Source organism: Scomber japonicus, chromosome 2 (assembly GCF_027409825.1).
Source record: "Scomber japonicus isolate fScoJap1 chromosome 2, fScoJap1.pri, whole genome shotgun sequence".
NCBI classification, from domain to species: Eukaryota; Metazoa; Chordata; class Actinopteri; order Scombriformes; family Scombridae; genus Scomber; species Scomber japonicus.
In genome coordinates, this window is record NC_070579.1 from 7,218,099 (window position 1) to 7,240,915 (window position 22,817).

General features: G+C 41.0%; 1 protein-coding gene across 1 annotated transcript; it reads left to right on the plus strand.

Moving 5' to 3' along the window:
- Positions 1 to 1,458: 1,458 nt before the first annotated feature.
- On the plus strand, positions 1,459 to 17,985 carry LOC128378801 (mitoferrin-2-like). Its single transcript, XM_053338410.1, has 4 exons — positions 1,459 to 1,912; positions 13,041 to 13,269; positions 14,778 to 14,834; positions 17,414 to 17,985. The coding sequence occupies exons 1-4, from the start codon at positions 1,562 to 1,564 to the stop codon at positions 17,983 to 17,985; spliced, it is 1,209 nt and encodes a 402-aa protein (XP_053194385.1). The 5' UTR covers positions 1,459 to 1,561.
- The last annotated feature ends 4,832 nt before the right edge of the window (positions 17,986 to 22,817 follow it).

Below are 22,817 nucleotides of genomic sequence, written 5' to 3' on the forward strand. Positions count from 1 at the left end.
AAAGCCTCCCAAGAGGTCCTGGTTAATCTACAAGAGAGAAAAAAAGATGTTTTATAGTTTCATTGTCTGAGTTTGAAAGAGTACAGATGTTGTAGGAATAATTTGGTAAAGAGAGGACTCAACAACAAAAGAGAAAGATCAGCAGATGAGCGAATTTCAACACACAACACAGAACGTGCTATGGTAAAAAAAAAAAAAAAGGTGTTCACAGAATTGTCTTTTATACACACAGGTGTTACAAAACAACCTAAATACCTGTGGTGCATACGTCATACACTGTAACCTCATGGCAAGTCTTCTTGCATGGCTCTCAGCCAAGTTGAGAGTTACAGAAACAGACCCCAAGATCTCTGTGTATTAGGAAATGTATATTTCCTAATACACAGATATTTAAATCTAAATTAAATATTTGGTGTAAGAAGTCTTTACACAGGTAAATCTCGTCCATCATTTTAAAATGAACCTCTTTAGTCTTAGATGGAACCGGAAAGGAGAGATAACTGACTCTTATCTTAACTGTGGCATTACTAGTGTGTTCCTGTAACACATATTTCCTCTTCAAGGGTGTGGATTTACTGAATGTAAAATAAATAGTCTATTTCCGTTATGTTTTGACACACACACACACACACACACACACACACACACACACGGTAATACACACACACATATCAATTAGGTTAATTAAGTGTCAGGGATTATCTAAGCAAAAAAAGAAAGTTGAATCCAGCTTTTCAAACATGAGGGTTTTCTGCTTTTTGTTGCTTTATATCTTCTTTTTTATTGTTATTATTGTTATTTGACCTTTATTTATAAAGATAATCTCACTTTACCACCACTAATTAACTCTTTTACCGTAATTACACGTGACGCCCTGCATTACAAAATCATCACTGACAGTTAGAATCGTCACACTTTATTTTAGCCCGCCTCTTTTTTTTTTTTACCGACCGAATTGACCAATAGCAGCGCGTTCTGATTGATTGACAGCTGTGGTATCGAATCACCTGCTGATTTTTTTTTTATAATCCTAATTACACGTGACGCCCCACGTGATGCATTACAAAATCGTCACTGACAGTAAGAATCCGTAACACTTTATTTTAGCCCGCCTTTTAGCCCGCCTCTTTTTTTACCGACCTAATTGACCAATAGCAGCGCGTTCTGAATGATTGACAGCTGCGGTATCGAATCACCTGCTGATTTTTATACCACGTGACGCCCCTGCATTACAATTGCATCACTGACAGTTAGATCCGTCACACTCGATTTTAGCCCGCCTCTTTTATTTTTTAACCGACCGAATTGACCAATAGCAGCGCCTTCTGAATGATTGACAGCCGTGGTATCGAATCACCTGCTGACTTTTACCGTGACTCACCGGACAAGCCCACCGATGTCCCCGCCGCAGCCTGCTTTACCCGCCACGCAGTAGCGGCCACCCACCACAGGCTCAACCCGGCCGGTGGACTCCTAATTCATTAAACCAACGGGGGGAAAAAGTACCGGGGACAAGTGGAGTCATCGATTTGAACAAGCTTTCACCGGGACTACATTTTGCATGGAAGCGGACGGATTCGTATCCCGGCGATCCTCCGTGGACACACCGGGCGTCGAGGGCGCTTCAGACATCCGATGGCTGGGTGGCCGTCTCATGAGCGCCACGGGAGGATTAGTCGCTGGTGCTCTTTCTCCCCCAACGAAAAGGATGACCGGGGAGCAGGACTTTACCCCGGCGGTGGTGTTGCACCGAGCAGCGACCCCCACTCCGGAGCTCTCGACCTCTGCTGCCGAGCCAGACATAGACTATGAAGGGCTTCCTCAGGGAGTCGCCACCAGCACACACATGCTTGCAGGATCCGTGGCTGGAATCATGGAGCATTGCCTTATGTATCCCATCGATTGTGTCAAGGTATCTAAAGCTTAAAAAACAACAACTGAACAAACATATAAACACATGCATATATTATGTAAACTTCAGGTTAGGCCTCAAAACAAGCCTGAGCTACATGCTAACAGGAGTAACCTTGCAAACAGAGGTCAGAAAGATAAATCAATTAAAACATATGATTTTAAAGCTTAATCTATAAACATGCGATGGGTTTAATACTGTAGTTTAGGTTAAGTTTGTAATATATTAGTGTTATCGTGCGTGTGTTATGTTTGTGTCCTCCTCTTATCAACTTACATAAACTAGCCTGATTAGCTAAACTGGTGTTATGGTGAAGTTGGTCACCCCTTTCAAATAACGTCCCTTCTCTTCTCCTCCTTCCTCTCCTGTTAAAATTATGTTTCTCATAGCTACAACATCTGCTTTTTAGAGTTGAGGTTATGGTTGAAGGGTTAAGGTAAGTTTGGGTGAAAGTTAAGCACCTCAGAAGATGGTTAAGGGTTATATTTTGGAGAAGAAAGAGAGGGGAACTGATGTCGACATAACAACGTACCCTGCTTCCATTATCGGACAATTACTTAACTACGCATTTTTTCTCTTTTTTCAATCATAAACTTTACATATAATCACAGTGTTGTCTTTTAAATAGCCAATGGGTCCACATTTTGTAACCTAATAGTTTTATTTTGTTGCTTTAATTCAATTGGATATAGACACATATATCACTCACAACAGCTAGAGACATTACTGCTAACATTGTGTTATACTGAGCCCCAAACCTTTGACCATTGCACTCTTATAAACAAATACATGTAGGAGGGAGGGGGGTTCATAGCACAGCATCGGCTTTGAGAGTTTAGGTTATGGTTACAGGTTAGAGCTGATTGGAGGATTAAAGTAAATTTGGGTTAAAGATAAGGCTGGGGAGCAGATTTCGACATAACACAGTGCTTCCATTATCGGACAACACATTTTTTTCTCCTTTTTTAATCATAAATCTTTACATATTATCACAGTGTTGCTTTTTAAATAGTCAGTGGGACCACACATGTACCACATTTTGTAACCTAATAGCAGAGTCCCTGGAAAAGTTATGAAATGAGGGGAAAAAAATGTCCAGGTCTGGAAATGGCTTGGAAAAATTTTGAATTAAGGATGACCCGCTCTGATATCAAAGATAACAGATATAAGACAGGTAGACAGACATCAATAGATTCAGTTAATATGACTATACTAATCATCAATCTCTATACTTTTAGCTTTTTAATGTCTTCTATTTTGTGATCTGGGGCCAATCACTTCCTCTACCCTCCTCTAACCCATCATTTAGTTGAGATCAAAGCTTCAAAACAGCTTTTAAAAGGCACCAAAAATACAAGAAATAACATCTACTCTGTTAAAAATGATCTGGGGGAGGAACCTTTTGTTAAACTACTTAAATTAAATCATGGAAATGTGGTAAAATATGATGGAAAAGTTTTGAAAATTCATTGGTAATAATGTGTGGTAACCCTGTAATACCATATAAACATGCATCACTCATAATTAATAGAGATATTACTGCTAACATTGTGCTATTCAAAGCCTTAAACCTTTGATTGTTGCTCTTATAATCATTTACATGTAGGGAGGAGATATTAGCACAATAAACCATAACAAGCAAATCAAGAGTTTATAGCTTTATAGTTGTGTGGCAATAGTGAAGCAATGTTTCTAGTAGACCAAATAAATAAGGAAAGGCTTCATAATAATAATAATAATGTCTGCAGGTCAGTTTATGATTTGCAGGGAAGACATTGAGGATTTTATAGTGGAGATAAGGGAAAAAAGTTCAATGTCAAGAGATAAAAGTGGGTGATTATTAACTCCAGATCACCAGGAAACCGTTGAGGATGAATTACTGTAAGGTAAAAAAAAAAAAAAAAAGACACGCTCAGGGCCGAGAAGAGGTGTGGTACTCTTTACAGATGTTTGAACAATTAGGCGTAAGTTAATAGTAAAACCTGTGATGACGCAACGTAGTCTTTACTCGTCTTACTCAACCACGTAAATCCATGTCAAGGTAAAAGCAGCAGACTCATTATTAACCTCTTAACTGCTGATTTACCTGCTGCAGAGTGTCTTAAACGTGCTTCTTCATTACATAACAGCTGTGTGTGTGTGTGTGTGTGTGTGTGTGTGTGTGTGTGTGTGTGTGTAATCTGACCTTAACCACCCCACCCCCCCACCCACCCCTCACTTAACCCCACCACCTCCCCCTCCTCACTCCTTCCCCACATGACTCCCACTCAGCAGTTACAGTTACACATGCAAAATGTCAGTATGCATATAAGACACGCTTCATTTAGACAGTGGTGTTTGATGGTCGCCGTTATTGCGCAATAATGCACAAACAAAAGAAGAAGAGAAGAAGAAATTTAAAAAAGGAGCTTCCTCTTTGCAGACAGGAGGGAAGTCTTAAGTTAAGTTTTTGGGATTGTGACACAACTTCTCTAATTTTTTGAAATATATATTTATTTCTTCTAATTCAGGGGAGTCAAACTCATTTTAGTTCAAGGGCCAAATTTGATTTCATGTGAGCCGGACCAATAAAAAGATGGAAGGGAGGAAGGAAGCAAGGACGGACGGAAGGAAACAAGAATGGAAAGAAGGGAAAAGTGATAGGAAGGGAAGGAATGACGTAAGGAAAGAAGGAAGGAAGGGCAAGGGAAGAAAGGAAAAGAAGACAGGAAGGAAAGATGGAAGGAGGGAAGGGAAGGAAATAAGGAGGGATGGAAAGATGAAAAGAAGAAAGGAAGGAAGGGAGGGCAAGGGAAGGAAGGAAAGATGGAAGGAGGGAAGGGAAGGAAATAAGGAGGGATGGAAAGATGAAAAGAAGAAAGGAAGGAAGGGAGGGCAAGGGAAGGAAGGAAAGATGGAAGGAGGGAAGGAAGGGAAAGAAGGAGGGATGGAAAGATGGAAAATAAGAAAGGAAGGAAGGAAGGAAAGGGGAAAGGATGAAAGGAAAAGAAGATGAAGGAAAGATGGAAGGAAGGAAGGACCGAAGGAAAGAAGGGAGGGAAAGATGAAAAGAAGGAAGGAAGGTAGGAAGGGAAGAAAGGAAAAGACAGGAAGGAAAGATGGAAGGAGGGAAGGGAAGGAAATAAGGAGGGAAGGGAAGGAATGACGGAAGGAAAGAAGGAAGGAAGGGCAAGGGAAGAAAGGAAAACAAGATAGGAAGGAAAGATGGAAGGAGGGAAGGGAAGGGAAGGGAAGGGAAGGAATGACGGAAGGAAATAAAGAGGGATGGAAAGATGGAAAAAACGGAAGGAAGGAAGGAAAGGGGAAAGGATGAAAGGAAAAGAAGATGAAGGAAAGATGGAAGGAAGGAAGGACAGAGGGAAGTAAACAAAGAAGGAAAGAAGTAAGAAAGGGAGGAAGGAAGGAAGGAAGGAAGGAAAGAAGGACAGATGATAGGAGAGTATAGGAAGGAAAAGAAGACAAGAAGGAAAGTGGTCCGGATTGGATGCCTTGGCGGGCCGGTTTTTGGCCCACGGGCCTCATGTTTGACACCCCTGCTCTAATTTAAAATATAAGAATAAAACTCACTGCAGCTTTTCTCTTCCACTTCTAAAAGTTGTTGAATTTCAAGTATTCTAAACAATGAAAATCAGAAAAGAGAGATGGGGGACAATTATTTTTGCTTTGCACGGCCGAATTTCGACCCGCGGGCCGCTGTTTGCCCCCCCCACCGCCCGCCGCCGCTGCCGTAGAGGAGAATAACGCTGAGTCAGCTCCACGATCCCAAACTGTACCTCAACACCAAACACCAGAGTAGGACAGGAAGCTGCTGGTAGTGAGGCTGTAACTCCTTTTAAACACCAATGATAGAATAAAAAGTCACATTTCAGCTTTTATCCAGACTCTTAACTTCCTCATATTGAATCAGAAGATTAATAAAAGTGCAGTTCTCATTTATTAAACCTTACAAAGCTCCTGTTTCTAACTTATTCTGCTGATGATTTTACTCAAATGAGAATTTTAATTAAATATGATGATACCTGAACACCAGAGTATGATAGAAAGCTATTAGAGTGATGCTAAAACCTCCTTTTTTAAACATAAATATTTCAAAATAAGAGTCTTTTATCATTTATCCAGACTCTTAACTTCCTCATATTGAATCAGAAGATTAATAAAAGTGCAGTTCTCATTTATTAAACCTTACAAAGCTCCTGTTTCTAACTTATTCTGCTGATGATTTTGACTCAAATGAGAAGATTAATTAAATAGAAACAAACCTCAGATGATACCTTAACACTAGAGTATGATAGAAAGCTATTAGAGTGATACTAAAATATAAATATTTCAAAATAAGAGTCTTTTATCATTTATCCAGACTCTTAACTTCCTCCTATTGTTTTTTTTTAACATTTTTTAAAGAAGATAAAGAAGGTGGAGCTCTAAAAAGCTATTAGAGTGATACTAAAACGTCCTTTTTAAAAAAAAAAAAAAAAAAAATCAAAATAAGAGTCTTTTATCATTTATCCAGACTCTTAACTTCCTCCTATTGGTTTTTATTTTTTATTTTTTTAAAGAAGATAAAGAAGGTGGAGCTCTAAATGGTGAATCAGAAAGCTATTAGAGTGATACTAAAACGTCCTTTTTAAAACAAAAATATTTCAAAATAAGAGTCTTTTATCATTTATCCAGACTCTTAACTTCCTCCTATTGTATTTTTAAGGTGGAGCTCTTACTTGTGAGTCTCCTGTTTACATCAAATTCCTCCATTTATTTATTTAATGAGGTTTTTTTTCCGATTCATGGTGATTTTTTTTTTTTCTTTTCTTTTTTTGTTTGCACATCAGCTGATCAGCGTTGGTCACCAGGTTATATATAAGAGGCCGTTTCAATTACAATGAGTTGCATCAGTTTTTAACTTATTCTGCTGATGATTTGACTCAAATGAGAAGATTAATTAAATATGATGATACCTTAACACTAGAGTATGATAGAAACCTATTAGCATGATACTAAAATCTCCTTTTTAAAACATAAATATTTCAAAATAAGAGTCTTTTATCATTTATCCACACTCTTAACTTCCTCCTATTGTATTTTTTTAATCTTTTATAAAGAAGGTGGAGCTCTAAATTGTGAGTCATTATCAGTGAGTTTCCTGTTTACAACAAATTCCTCCATTTTTTTATTTTTTTTATTTAATGAGGTTTTTTTTTCCGACTCATGGTGAGTTTTCTTTTTCTTTTCTTTTCTTTTTTTTTCTTTTGTTTGCACATCAGCTGATCAGCGTTGGTCACCAGGTTTTATATAAGAGGCCGTTTCAGTTGCAATGAGTTGCATCAGTTTCACATCAAGGTTTCACATCAGGCTCCTACAAAATAAAAGTTTTGACTCACTTAGAAGGAAATGAGAGTTAACCCTTTATTGGGCAAATAATTATATTTGGTAACTTCTGTAAATATCCCAAAATATCCTTCCTTCCTTCTTTCCTTCCTTCCTTCCTTCCTTTCCTTCCTCCCTGCCTTCTTTCTTCCCTTCCTCTTTTCCTTTCTCCCTCCCTCGTTCCTTATTTCCTTCGTCCTTCCTTCCTTCCTTTCCTTCCTTCAATCTATCCTTCCTCCCTCCCTCCTTCTCTCCTCCCATCCTTCTTTCCTTCCTCCATTCCCCTTTCTTCTTCCTTCCTTCCTTCTTTCTTCCCTTCCCCCCTCCTTCCTTCTCTCTTTCTTTCCTCAACCCTACCTTCCTTCCTTCCTTCTTTCCTCCATCCATCTTTCCTTTCCTTCCTCCCTCCGTTCTTCCTTCCATCCTTCCTTCCTTCCTTCCTTCCTTCCTTCCTCCCTTCCTTTCAATGAGTGTCCTATAAAGGGTTAAACAACAGGTTATTCTTACTTTTCTTACTTTTCATGTTATATATTTGTTATATGAAGCTTTGCAGACACTAATCTTAAACTCTAGTTCCTCATTCTTAGAAAGCTTTGAGCTAAATTTGAGGCCACCACCCGACAATCTGCCCCGAGGTCGGTCGAGTTCCTTCTGGTTATAAAATCTCCATAGCGACCAAAAACCAAGAGAGAAGAAGAAGAACGAGTTTAGTTCAGTAGGAATGAAGAAAAGGAAGAAATATAAAGAAACTAAAGCTGCAGAAGAAGCTCAAGGGTTTTTTTTTTTTTTCTACTTCCTCTTCTTGACCCAGAAAAAAAAAATATTTCAGCTCAAGGAAGTCATTTTTTTTTTTTTTACAGTAATGCTCGGCGGACAGCTTCCTCTATCGTTGAGGTTTAGCAGTAGTTATTTTGAAAAATACTGATATACCGTGAAACCGCTTTTATTTTGAAAAATACTGTGATATACCATGAAACCGCTTTTATTTTGAAAAATACTGTGATATACCGTGAAACTGCTTTTATTTTGAAAAATACTGTGATATACCGTGAAACCGCTTTTATTTTGAAAAATACTGTGATATACCATGAAACCGCTTTTATTTTGAAAAATACTGATATACAGTGAAACCGCTTTTATTTTGAAAATTACTGTGATATACAGTGAAACCGCTTTTATTTTGAAAATTACTGTGATATACCATGAAACCGCTTTTATTTTGAAAAATACTGATATACCATGAAACCGCTTTTATTTTGAAAAATACTGATATACCATGAAACCGCTTTTATTTTGAAAAATACTGTGATGTACAGTGAAACAGCTTTTTAGTTCAGTAGGAATGAAGAAAAGGAAGAAATATAAAGAAACTAAAGCTGCAGAAGAAGCTCAAGGGTTTTTTTTTTTTTTCTACTTCCTCTTCTTGACCCAGAAAAAAAAAATATTTCAGCTCAAGGAAGTCATTTTTTTTTTTTTTACAGTAATGCTCGGCGGACAGCTTCCTCTATCGTTGAGGTTTAGCAGTAGTTTCCTGTTTCCGCCGCACGACGTCTTTATCTTTTTAGTGGTGTGAACGATGCTTCATGGCTGGTTGATGTTTTTCATTTGAGACGAGCCCAGCTTCCTTATTGCAGACGGACGATCATACAAAGCTGTTAAAACTCTTTTAACACCTTTTCTTTTTTTTTTATGATGTTATTAAAAAGACTTCCGGCTGGTTTTAAGCTGCAGGAGGAGCTCAGGGTTCAGATTGTTTATTTTCATCATGCAGCAGTTTTAATTTGACTTATTCAGCTGCCAGATTGACTATTAATATAATTTACAGATGCAGAATTTGATGTTTAGTTTGCATTTAGTCGAATTTGGCAAAAAAAAACCTTTAAAAATCTCAAAGAAATAGAAAAGCAGAAGCTCCACAGAATAAACCAACACACACTTTCTGCAATATAATACTTATTTTAAAATTTAAGACACTTTTTATTGAGTTTAAACAGAGAGAACAACATAAAGACATTAAATAAATAAATAACTGAATAAATAGATATTATATATATATATATATATACTTGAATAACATTAGATAATGGCATTAAAGCAATTCAACTTTAACTTTAATACCTTTTAATCAACCTATACTGGATGTTTGGGGCTGATGCTGATATTAAGAAGTGACAAAACAAATTTTAATATTAATATATCGGTTAATATAAATAAAATAAATCTATCTAGGAATGAGAGAAATAAATGATGCATCATCCCTCAAATTTGTGACCAAAAGGAAGAAAATTAAAGGATCAGTTATACATAAAATGCTGCCAATATAACAAATACACATATAACCTTTTCAGTGTTGCACCTCCTGCTGAGCGAGTTACCATGACGATAGTTCACACATCACTTCCTGGTTTTTAATAATTAGTCAGTAAACTCAGCATCGTCTGACGCAGGCTGGAAACTCTGCACTTTTATTTACAGTTAAAATATTTTGCGTGGCGACTTCCGGTCTAAGCTTTTCAAAATAAAAACTTTGTTATTGTGCTCTTATTATTATCATTATTTATTATTATTATTAACAAGCAAAGTTGGGGCTGTAAATTACAGGAGATTCCCGGGAGAAAAGACAAAACAGGAGAGCTTTTATTTTGAAAAATACCGTGCTATACCGTGAAACCGTTTTTATTTTGAAAAATACAGTGATATACCGTGAAACTGCTTTTATTTTGAAAAATACAGTGATATACCGTGAAACTGCTTTTATTTTGAAAAATACCGCCATATACAGTGAAACCGCTTTTATTTAGAAAAATACTGTCATATACCGTGAAACCGCTTTTATTTTGAAAAATACCGTGCTATACATGTTTGGTCATACCGCCCAGCACTATATATACATGTTTATTGTTTATTGTTGTTTATGTGTTGCGTAACATAGAAGCTGAAACCAAGACAACCAAGATATTTATATTTCTGTTCGGACTCTGTTACGTAACGTTGAGCGTCACATGAGTAACTTTATCATGATCACCTTTCCAGCTGCCGTCTCGTCTCTACTCGTGATTTCTTTGACAAATTCAGCTTTTAAAATAGGATTACCGCTCGGAGCTTTGCTTAGTGAACTTCCTCCCTATCTAAATAAAGTCCACGTCTACGTCACGAGACTCTTTCTCAAAATGTCTCTCGGCCTCGTTTGAGTCAGAGTCAACAGACGGTGACGCTGATACGGGTTCTTCCAGCCTGGCGCTCGCCCCCCCGAGGAGTCACAGCTCGTCATTCAGAGTCACAGCTTTCAGAGTAGTCGATGTTTGGAGCTCAAATAATAATTATATTAAAATATATTGATTATTGTGTTATTGCTGTGTGTGTGTGTGTGTGTGTCTCTGCATGTGTGTGTGTGTGTGTCTCTGCATGTGTGTGTGTCTGTATCTGTGTGTGTGTGTGTGTGTGTGTCTCTGCGTGTGTGTGTGTGTGACTGTGTGTGTGACTGTATGTGTGTGTGTGACTGTATGTGCGTTTGTGTGTGTGTGTGTGTGTGTGTGACTGTGTGTGTCTGTATCTGTGTGTGTGTGTGACTGTGTGTGTCTGTATCTGTGTGTGTGTGTGTGTGTCTGTATCTGTGTGTGTGTGTGTGACTGTGTGTGTGACTGTATGTGTGTGTGTGACTGTATGTGCGTTTGTGTGTGTGTGTGTGTGACTTTGTGTGTGTGTGTGTGACTGTATGTGTGTGTGTGTCTGTATCTGTGTGTGTGTGTGTGTGTCTGTATTTGTTTGTGTGTGTATTTGTGTGTGTGTGTGTGTGTGTGTGTGTGTGTGTGTGTCTGTATCTGTGTGTGTGTCTGTATCTGTGTGTGTGTGTGTATCTGTATCTGTGTGTGTGTGTCTGTGTGTGTGTGTGTATGTATGTGTGTGTATCTGTATCTGTGTGTGTGTGTGTATGTATGTGTGTGTATCTGTATGTGTGTGTGTGTGTGTGTCTATGTATGTGTTTAATAATCTTACCAGTAGTTGCCCCCCCCCCCCCCCCCATGAATGCTCCTTGTATAATAGTAGATGACTGAGCACATTCCTTTTTAGACTTATCATTTCCCAGAAGGTCGGAGCGGGAATTTCCACGGACGCCTCCAGGAGGCAGACGCTCGCTCCCCAAATATTTACCCCTGAAGGGAAACAGGAGGGGGGGGGGGGGCGGGGGGGGAGGGGAGGGGGGGGGCGGCGTGGGGGGGGGGGTGTGTGAAGGCTGTGACTGTTCCCTTTCTATTGCATGAAGAGGAAAGTTTGAGGATTGCATCATCTTTGAGTTTTTTGCATTATGAAAAAAAAAAATTCACACACAGCGAGCGTCTTCTGATGTGTGAGTGACGGATCTGAGTGTTTCTGATCCGCACCACTTCCTCGCTGAAGGCAGCACTCAATCTTATTTAGCGGTTTGCGGTCGGCTGCTCGGGCTCGGCGGTCGTTACAGACTCTGATATGAACTATTGAGGTTTGATTTGATTTATATCTGACAGGCTGCTGCAGCAAAGCCTCGAAGTGTTTTACTCTCTATAGGAGTTATATATTCGTCTCTGCGTGACGTCGGAGTCGGGGTTATTATAGTTAACTAAAACTAAACTGAACTGCAGATAAATTCAGCTTTTCTCCCCTCGGTTACTTCCTGTCCTGAAGCAGCCGTGCTTAAAGAATGAAATTAAAAAGGACTTGATGATAAAACATATTTGGTGTCACACATTCTAGGGAATGGAAGGAAGGAAGAAGGAAAGGAGAGATGAAGGGAGGAAGGAAGGAAAGGAGGGGGGAAGGATGGAAGGGAGGAGGAAAGGATGGATGGAGGAAAGGAGGGAGAGAGGAAAGAAAGAAGGAAATGAGGGAGGAAGGAGGGATGGAAGGGAGGAAGAAAGAAGGAAAGAATGATGGGAGGGAGGAAGGAGGATGGAAGGGAGGAAGAAAGAAAGAAGGAAAGGAGGGAGGAAGGAAGGAATGAAAGAAGGAGGGAAGGAATGATGGGAGGGAGGGAGGGAGGAAGGAAGGAAGAAGGAAAGAATGATGGGAGGGAGGAAGGAGGATGGAAGGGAGGAAGAAAGAAAGAAGGAAAGGAGGGAGGAAGGAAGGAATGAAAGAAGGAGGGAAGGAATGATGGGAGGGAGGGAGGGAGGAAGGAAGGAAGAAGGAAAGGAGAGATGAAGGAAGGAAGAAAGGAATGATGGAAGGTAGGAAAGAAAGAAGGAAGGGTGGAAGGGAGGAAGAAAGAAGGAAAGGTAGGAGGGAGGGAGGGAGGCAGGCAAGGAAGGAATGAAAGGAGGAAGGAAGGAAGAATGGAAGGGAGGAAGGAAGGATGGGAGCATGGAAGGAAGGAATGAAAGGAGGGAAGGGAAGAAGGAAAGGAGGGAGGGGGCAAGGAAGGAAGGATGGAAGGGAGGAAGGAAGAAAGAAGGAAGGGAGGAAGAAAGAAGGAAAGGAAGGAGGGAGGGAGGGAGGGAGGCAAGGAAGGAATGAAAGGAGGAAGGAATGAAGGAAGGATGGAAGGGAGGAAGAAAGAAGGAAAGATGGATGGAAGGAAGGAATGATGGGAGGGAGGGAGGGAGGAAGAAAGAAGGAAAGAAGGGAGGAAGGATGGAAGGGAGGGAGGAAGAAAGAAGGAAAGGAGGGAGAGAGGAAGGAATGAATGAATGAAAGAAGGAGGGAAGGAAGGAAGGGAGGAAAAAAGAAAGAAGGAAAGGAAGGAAGCCTGAATCAAATCTAATAAGTCTTTCTGTGTGTTCGTCTCGTTCAGACTCGGATGCAGAGCCTTCACCCCGAGCCGGGCGCTCGCTACCGTAACGTGATGGACGCGCTGCGGCAGATCGTGAGGACGGAAGGCGTGTGGCGGCCGATCCGAGGCGTCAACGTGCTGGCGGTCGGAGCCGGACCCGCTCACGCTCTCTACTTCGCCTGCTACGAGAAGATCAAGTTCTCTCTGAGCGACGCCATCCACCCCGGAGCCAACAGCCACTTCGCCAACGGTGAGATCAACTCTTCCTCCCTCCCTTCCTCCCTTCCTTCCTTCCTTCCTTCCATCTATCTTTCCTCCCTTCCTTCCTTCCTTCCTCCTTTCATTCCTCCTTTCATTCCTTCCTTCCTTCCATCCTTCCTCCCTTCCTTCCTCCTTTCATTCCTTCCATTCTTCCATCTTCCCTTCCTTCCATCCTTCTTTCCTTTTTTCTTCCACCCTTCCTTCCTCCCTCCTTTCCTTCTTTCTTCCTTCCTTCCTCCTTTCATTCCTTCTTCCCTCCATATTTCCTTCCTTCCATCCTTCCTTCATTCCTTCCTTCCATCTTTCCTTCCTTCCTCCTTTCATTCCTCCTTTCATTCCTTCCTTCCTTCCATCTTTCCTTCCTTCCTTCCATCCTCCCTCCTTTCCTTCCTTCTTCCTCCCTTCCATCATTCCTTCCTTCCTCCTTCCTTCCATCTTTCCTTCCTTCCATCTTTCCTCCCTTCCTTCGTTCCTCCTTTCATTCCTTCCATCCTTCTATCTTTCCTTCCTTCTTTCCTTCCTTCCTTCCGTCTTTCTTTCCTTCCTTCCTTCCTCCTTTCATTCCTTCTTTCCATTCTTCCTTCCTTCCTCCTTTCCTTCTTTCTTCCTCTTTTCCATCCTTTCCTTCCTTCCCTCTTTCCTTCTTTCTTCGTCCCTTCCATCCTTTCCTTCCTTCCTTCCTCCCTCCCTCCCTTCCTCTAGACTACTTACTTTTACTAACCCTCCTGTCGTCCTCCTCTTTTGACTGTTCCTTCTTTCCTTCCTTCTTCCCCTCCTCCCCTCTTTCTTTGCTCCCTCCTCCTTTCATCCTCCCTCCCTTCCTTCCTTCCTCCTTCCCTCCTTACTCTTTTCCTTCCTCCCTTCATTCTCTCCTAAATTTCTTCCTCTTTTCGTCCTTACTCCTTTCCTTCCTTCCTCCCTCCTTTCCTTCCTTTCTTCCTTCCTTCCTTACTCCTATCCTCCCTCCCTTCCTTCTCTCCTAAATTCCTTCCTCTTTTCATCCTTACTCCTTTCCTTCCTTCCAAACTTCCTAACTCCCTCCCTCCCTCCCTCCCTCCCTTCCTTCCTCCTTTCCTTCCTTCCTCCCTCCCTCCCTTCCTTCCTCCCTTCCTTCTCTCCTAAATTCCTTCCTCTTTTCGTCCTTACTCCTTTCCTTCCTTCCAAACTTCCTTCCAAACTTCCTCCCTCCCTCCTTTCCTTCCTTCCTCCCTCCCTCCCTCCCTTCCTTCCTTCCTTCCTTCCTCGACCTGAGGACAACAGGAGGGTTAAAATAGCACAATCTAACTTATCGAATAAAAAAATGAATGAAAAGAGAGAGATAAATGGATGGAAAGAAGTAAACTAAAGCATTAAAAAATAATAATGGAAGGTAGAATAACATTTACAGGCACATTATGTTTCTAAATATTAAAGAAAATTATTATTTTTATTATTATTGTTGTTGTTTTAATTATAAATGTCAGTTTGTGGCTTTAACTTCCTCTCTGTGTTCTGCAGGAGTGGCGGGCTGCATGGCAACGGTGATTCACGACGCCATCATGAACCCAGCTGAAGGTAAAAACACCTCCGAGCTTCTGTCAGATCACCTTAGAGACACACACACACACGCACACACACACACACCACCCCCTACCCCTAATAAATAGTGTCAGTGAACAATCTTAGTCCCGGAACGATAACGAGTCAAGGGAGGGAGGAGGAAAGGAGGAAGGAAGGATGGAAGAAGGAAGGAAGGAAGGATGGGAGGGAGGGAGAGAGGGAGGAAGGAAGGAAGGAAGGAAGGAAGGAATGATGGAAGGGAGGGAGGGAGGAAGGAAGGATGGATGGAGGAAGAAAGGATGGGAGGGAGGGAGGGAGGGAGGGAGGGAGGAAGGAAGGAAGAAAGAAGGGAGGGAGGGAGGAAGGATGGGAGGGAGGGAGGAAGGAATGATGGAAGGGAGAAGGGAAGGAGGGAGGAAGGAATGATGGAAGGGAGGGAGGAAGAAAGGGAGGAAAGGAGGGTGGAAGGAAGGAAGGAAGAAAGAAGGGAGGGAGGGAGGAAGGAAGGAAGGAGGAGGGAGAAAGAAGGAAAGGAGGGAGGATGGAAGGAAAGATGGAAGGGAGGAAGAAAGAAGGAAAGGAGGGAGGAAGGAAAGATGGAAGGATGGAAAGATGGAAGGGAGGAAGAAAGAAGGGAAAAGGGAAGGAAGGAAGGAAGTAAAGGAGGTAGGAAGGATGTAAGGAATGAAAGGAGGAAGGAAGGGAGGATCCTATTTACAGACTGTTTTTTAAGACTATTATAGAAAAATCCCCTCTGAGCTGCAGTTCCATTATTTGGCCACTAGATGGAGCCAGAGACTGAGCTATGAAACTGGAAGAGCTGCAACGTTTAAATGCTGCTTCACCAAACAAACCAGTTTATTAATGACATAATTACACTAAATATATATATTTATTGTTTTTATTTGTTAGTTAATAAGACCGTAGACATGATAAACACAGTAGATGAAGGTCATTTGATGGATTATAAAACACAGTGTGAATTAAAGCGTCTTCATTAAATGTGTCTGTGCTGATTTTTAAAGGTTCGGTTACTTTATGGGTCTCATTGAAAATAAATAAATGACATACAATAAAAATAAACATGCAGTAGGACAAACGTACATCAGGTAAAAAGACTCGACACCGGACGATCCTACACACATATATACATACTGCCATAAATATACATCCAACCCTCCATCATAGCATTCACATCACCTCACCACATCACCATGACAACCATTCATTCTGTCATAAATACTAGGCTTTACACTGATCTGATCGGCCGATATTTAGCATTTTATACAATTTGTGAGATCGACTGTAATGTGTTAATTCGCCGATCTGATCGATGTCGTCATGTTGAAACTTTTTGCAGATGCTCCCGTTGCATAGATTGCAGATGGCTTGTGTTTTATCTCATTTACTACGAAGAAGTTCCACACCACCGACATGTTTGTTTGAATCCGACAGTTAGTTTTGAGCCCTGTCACGATGTGACGGACAATAAAGTTTTTTTAAATCTTGAATAATGAGCTGTCGGATTCAAACAAACATGTGGGTGTTGTGGGCAGACAGATAAAACACAAGCTATTTGCAATCTGTGCAACACTAAAGAACCTCGTAGGGAAGCATCTGCAAAATGTTTCAGCAGCACTAATGTACCTGGATTGGGAACACGAGGAGGAGCTGAGTTTAGGGTTAGGCTAACCCTAACCCTGATTGGTGATCGACCTCAAAAATCCTGATCATGTAAAGCAGAGGAGTCAAACTCATTTTTATTCAAGGGCCACATACAGACCAATTTGATCTCATGTGGGCCGGATCAATAAAAAGATGGAAGGAAAGAAGAAGGGAAGGAAGGAAAGACAGGCGAAAGGAAGGAGGGAAGAAAGGTAGGAAAGAGAGATAGTGAAGGACAGACAGACAGACAGACAGACAGCAGGAAGGAAGGACAGATGGAAGGAAGGGAGGAAGAAGGAAGGAAAGGAGGGAGGGAGGAAGGAAAGGAAGGAAGGACAGAAGGAAGAAAGGAAGGAACGAATGAAGAAGGGTAAAAAGGAAGGTATGAAGGACAGATGAAAGGGTGCACTAGATGGCAAGTGGGCCGGACTGCACCTCTCGGCGGGCCGTATCTGGCCCACGGGCCGCATGTTTGACACCCCTGATGTAAAGCCTAATAAATATAGGTTCATCACACATCCCAGCACTCATTCACAAACATTCATTGATCCATTCAATCACATACATCCATAGGGCCCTACATCCGTACACTAGCTGGAGTCATAAATATAAATTCATTCACTTCTTGGTGTGAAGAAACCTGATTGATGCAGGAACAGGAAGTCGGTGTCTCTTGTGTTTGTGTTGCTAATTAAAAAGTTACTGATGACTCGTATGTTAACCGCTGTAAACACAGACTGCATTAAGAGAGTAGATGTTGGCTTTGTGTCTTTGGTTTTGCTTTCTCATAGATCTCCCCACTTCCTCTCTACGCTTCCTGTCTTCCCCTCAGTTCCTCTTTTCAGTCTCCGATCCGAGTCCTTAAAAGTATGTGTAATAAATTTCTTTCTTCCTCTTTTTTTTTCTTCTCTTCTCTCTTCCTCTTGTAGTTATGAAACAGCGTATGCAAATGTTCAACTCCCCGTATCGCGGCATGCTGGACTGCATGGGCTCCATGATGAGGCGCGAGGGCATGGGCGCTTTCTACCGCAGCTACACCACCCAGCTGACCATGAACGTGCCCTTCCAGGCGCTCCACTTCATGACCTACGAATACCTCCAGGAGCTGCTCAACCCCCACAGACAGTACAACCCTTCCTCCCACGTGGTGTCGGGCGCACTGGCGGGAGCGATCGCCGCCGCCGCCACCACTCCCCTCGACGTCTGCAAGACCCTCCTCAACACGCAGGAGGCTCAGGCGATTCACTTGATCCAAGCCCAGGCGGGGACGGCCACCGCCTCGGCGCCCGGCAGCCGCCACATCTCTGGCCTGGGCGAGGCTTTTCGGACGGTGTACAGAATGGGCGGCGTGCCTGCCTTCTTCAAGGGGGTCCAAGCCCGAATCATTTACCAGATGCCCTCCACGGCCATCAGCTGGTCCGTCTACGAGTTCTTCAAGTACATCATCACCAAGCGGCAGCACGAGAGGCGGCTCCGCGGCGACCGTGACGGAGACAAATAAGCACGATGGGGGGAAAAGGTTTTATCTTTTATCGCACCGTGCTGAAATATTGGTATCGGAGAGAGAAAGAGGGGGTTTATTGATTTCCAGACATCAGAAGGTTTTTGGGTTTTTTTTGTTTTTTTTTCAGAAGCTCTCGAGTTTTTATATTCTGTTGAGCGAGAGAGAGAAAAAAAAAAAAAGGGTCATCGTTTCATCGTTTACTGAGATCAGTTCAGCGTTGGTCGGTTCTAGTTCACAGCAGGTGTAGACGAGTAACGGTTAAGTAGGATATTACAACTTGTCTCGGATACTTTGTTACTAGACGTTGACGGGGGTTGACGAAATGTTCAATGACAACCGCCATCAGTAAGGAGAAATAAAAAAAAAAAAAGCCTTGAAATGGCTAGACAGGAAGTCCCGCCTCCTGGTTCAACCCCTCCCTTCCCCCTCCCTTCCCCCTCTCGCTGATTTCTGATGCTTTGTTACTAGACGTTGACGGGGGTTGACGAAATGTTCAATGACAACCGCCATCAGTAAGGAGGGGAAAAAAAAAAGCCTTGAAATGGCTAGACAGGAAGTCCCGCCTCCTGGTTCAACCCCTCCCTTCCCCCCCCCCCCCCCCCTCTCGCTGATTTCTGATGCTTTGTTACTAGACGTTGGGGGTTGACGAAATGTTCAATGACAACCGCCATCAGTAAAGGAGAAATTTTAAAAAAGCCTTGAAATGGCTAGACAGGAAGTCCCGCCTCCTGGTTCCCCTCCCTTCCCCCTCCCCCCTCTCTCGCTGATTTCTGATGCTTTAACTACATTTTTTTTTCTTTTTAAGTGTTAAAACTTGACAAACTTGCTTTCAAAAAGCAAATTATTTATGGAAGACGACACACTGCTGTTAACGTCTGTTTGAATTCAGCCCCTTTGAACCATGAAATTCTCACGTCCCTTTTTTGACCACCTACTGAGCAGTTTTAGCGTTCGGACAGTTTTTTTTTTGTTGTTGTTTCGTCTCTGAACTCGAGCTCGTTGAACTAAAGAAACTTTTGACTGTGAAGTTTTTTTTTTGAAGTGCTGACTTTAAACTTTTAAGCTTTAAGAGTGTTTATCCACATCGTTAGAAAACTGTAACTGTAGATGTTGGAGCAGTTTTTTTTTTTTTTTTTTTAAACATACCCCCCCAGAGGATATAAAGGAGCTAAAGAGTCCTCCACGGTTGACCCAATATGGATGAGGAAAACACCCTCAAGTACCCTTAAAGCTTAAAGTCGGCACTCTTAAGCTTCATAGTCACTGTTTCATTTCAACTCCGGAGCCAAAAAAAAAACGACTCAAATATTTCCAAATACTCGAGAACTGCCCCCGTAAAACCTCCCCTCCTAAACTCCTAAACTGCACTGTTGCACTTCTGGATAAAGTATTATACTACCATTATTGCCTGCTGACCACCGGGGGGCGCACTACTCAACCTTTAAAAAAATGTCTTTCTTTAAAAAACTGGTTGGATAAATAACTATGACGTCAGGGGAGAGGAATGAGTGAGTGTTTATTATTAAGATTAGTTTAAATGCTTAAATTCGCTCGGGGGGGAGGGGGGTAGGGGGGGGGTCGGTAAGAAAGAAACATTTATTTTAAAGGTTATTTTGATTTAAATAAAAGCAAGAAAAATGAAATTCCTCCATAATCCATCAGACATGTGAGACAGCTTCAATGCTATCTCCTCTATATTGTTTTAGAAAGTCAGAATTTAGTTTTGGATCAAAAATACTGAACATCTTAGTGAGACAGAGAGTGTGTGTGTGTGTGTGTGTGTGTGTGTGTGTGTGTGTGTGTGTGTGTGTGTGTGTGTGTGTGTGTGTGTGTGTGAGATATAATAGTGGAGTGAATGGAAGTGATTGAGTTTCATAGCATTCAGCAGTGACTCTGACCAGATTTGATCACAACGAAGCCTCACTGTGCAATTAACTGTCGTTCCTGGAAAGAAAGAAAGAAAGAAAAGAAATAAAACCTTAAAACACAAAACCACACACACACACACAACAGTCAAAAGCTTCAGTGAAATTAAATTTTAGGGGCGTTTTCAGACCAATTGAATCAGGGTTCTGGTTCAACCTTCATCCAAATCAAGAGTTTCTAGCAGCTAGTTGGAGGATGACGGAGGTTCGATCAGAAAAAAAAGAAAGAATATTGCATTTTAAAGTATATTTTTGGGTCTTTTTGCCTTTAATGGACAGACAAGTAGAGAGAGACAGGAAACTGGAGGCAGAGAGAGAGGGGAATGACACGCAGGATGGGACCGCTCGGTGTGGGATTCGACGAACCGGGGTCGCCTGCAGTGAGGACTGTAGCCTCAACACATGGGGCGGGCGGGTGCTCTACCCACCCCCCCGAGCATTTTAATATTTGACTGGATCTTTTTATTGGGGTTTTATTCTCACATATTGGCAATAAAAGCAGCTTTAGTGATGCATTGTGGGTAAAAAAACCCAAAGTGATCCAACCTCTGTCTGATCCAACTACTAGAAGCTGCATTTGAGTAAAATCAAATATTTCTAGCAGCTAGTTGGAGAATAAATTGAGGTCCAATCTGGTTTAGCTGCTAGTGCAAAAAGCAGCTTTAGTGATGCATTGTGGGTAAAAAAAACCCAAAACCAACAACCTTTAAGCCTACTGAGTTCCTTTTTTGGAGGAAGTGATCCAACCTCCGTCTGATCCAACTAGTAGAAACTGCATTTTAGTAAAATTAAGAGTTTCTAGCAGGAAGTTGGAAGATGATGGAGGTTCGATCAGGAGAAAGAAAAGAAAGAATATTGCATTTTAATTTTTTAATTTGACAGGATCTTCTTCTGGTGGTTTTATTCTCACATATCAGCACAAAAAGCAGCTTTTAGTGATGCATTGTGGGTCAAAAAACCAAAAGGGTTAACTATTCATTTAACTAAAACACACGTCAATAGATACGGCTCAAATTTGACCCAGAACAACCTCAATGGATAAAAATGTGTAGCACCTTTTCAAAAGTATAACATTTTAAGATGTGTTCATTTTAGTGCATCACATGTCAGAGTAAAAGAACATTTATTCGAGGTGTTTTTACAGCTGTCACATGTCAAAAATGGGTCAAATTTGACCCTTGACAGTATGTACGGGTTAATGAAACCACCAGCATATTTCCAACATGGAGAAACTGTACATTTTACACAGAGAGGTGGAGGAGCTCATATTTGCCTGAGGCCCCCCTGCAGGTTAATCTCACATATCAATGCAAAAAGCAGCTTTAGTGATGCATTGTGGGTAAAAAAAACAAAAACAACAACCTACTGAGATCCTTTTTTGAGGAAGTGATCCAACCTCCGTCTGATCCAACTAGTAGAAGCTGCATTTAAGTAAAATTAAAAGTTTCTAGCAGGAAGTTGGAAGATGACGGAGGTTCGATCAGGAGAAAGAAAAGAAAGAATATTGCATTTTAATATTTGACAGGATCTTTTTTCTTCTTCTTGTGGTTTTATTCTCACATATCAGTGCAAAAAGCAGCTTTAGTGATGCATTGTGGGTAAAAAAACCCCCCAAAACAACCCTAACCCTCAACCTTTAGCCTACTGAGATCCAACCTCCATCTGATCCAACTAGTAGAAGCTTTGATTGAGTAAAATCAAAAGTTGGGAGAATAAATTGAGGTCTAATCTGGTTTAGTTGAAAAGAGAGAAATAGAGAGGGAGAGAGAGAGAGAGCATTTGGCAGATAAGGATCTTCTACCTGTCTTAAAATTCTCACACATCGGTGCAAAGAGAAGCATTTTTCTGCTTTTCTCTTTTGATTTTAACTGTGTGAAAAGAAACCAAACTAAAAGGGGAAGCTCATTAAAATAATTAACTTTTATTATTGAGCCCAACTGCCAAATGACAAGTGAATGTTTTAACCCCTCAATAGATTAATAACCCTAAACCCCCTAACCCCTCTAACCCTAACCCACTGATCCACTGATTCAAAGGTTTGATAAACGCCCTTTTATTAAGATTTCATTGAAGGACTTAAAAGAAAGAAGAAGAGGTAACAGTTTCATGTTGTCTCTTTAATCTTTAATCTCACACCTGAAGGCTGCAGATCGTCTCTGGGTAGAGTCACGAACACATGACTGGTAGGCTTTGCACATTTATGACGCCGTTACTTTTTTTTTTTTTAAAGATCCGATTCATAAAAAAACCATATGTGGAAGAAGTAGAAGACGCCTCTTAAAAAAAGCAAGAGTCCTTTTATGGAAGTAAATCTGTGCCATCTGCTTTTGGATTTGAATTTTTAGCACTGAATTTTTTTTTTGCATCGAATTTCAGACGCTGAATTTTTTTCTAATGTTTAAAAAAAAATTCAGTGTAAAAAAAATTCAATGTTGCAAAAAATTCAGTGTCTCAAATTCAAAAGTCAACAGAAGCAATCGATCCCTGAATCAAATCGTCTGATTTCAATGAGAGAAATAAAATTTAGTGTTAAAAATTCAAATTGAAAAGCAGATGGCACAGATTTACTTCCACATCCTTTTGGTTTGGTGAAAAACTGGAAATGTTCATATTTCCAAGCAGAGAGGTATTTTTCCATAGAGCAAAGGTTTTAAGAGTTTTTGGAACGAGAATTTTTTTTTATTTATTCTAAACTGAAGTGAAAGAAAAAAGAGGCAATTTTTTTTTCTTTCTTTTTTTTTTTATTTATTTTTTTATTTTTTTTTTTTTTTAGATCCGATTCATAAAAAAACACATCAACTAATGACTGGAAAGACAGGAAGGGTTAGGGTTAATGAGCAGATTTGACTTTTATCCAAATTACAGTAATGTGTTAATTTAGGATTTCTTTTTTTTTTATTATTA

Coding starts and splice junctions, on each gene's coding strand:
- LOC128378801 (XM_053338410.1), top strand. CDS start 1,562: ATGGAAGCGGACGGATTCGTATCCCGGCGATCCTCCGTGGACACACCG. Junction 1,913..13,040: donor ATCCCATCGATTGTGTCAAG/GTATCTAAAGCT, acceptor CGTCTCGTTCAG/ACTCGGATGCAGAGCCTTCA. Junction 13,270..14,777: donor CAACAGCCACTTCGCCAACG/GTGAGATCAACT, acceptor TGTGTTCTGCAG/GAGTGGCGGGCTGCATGGCA.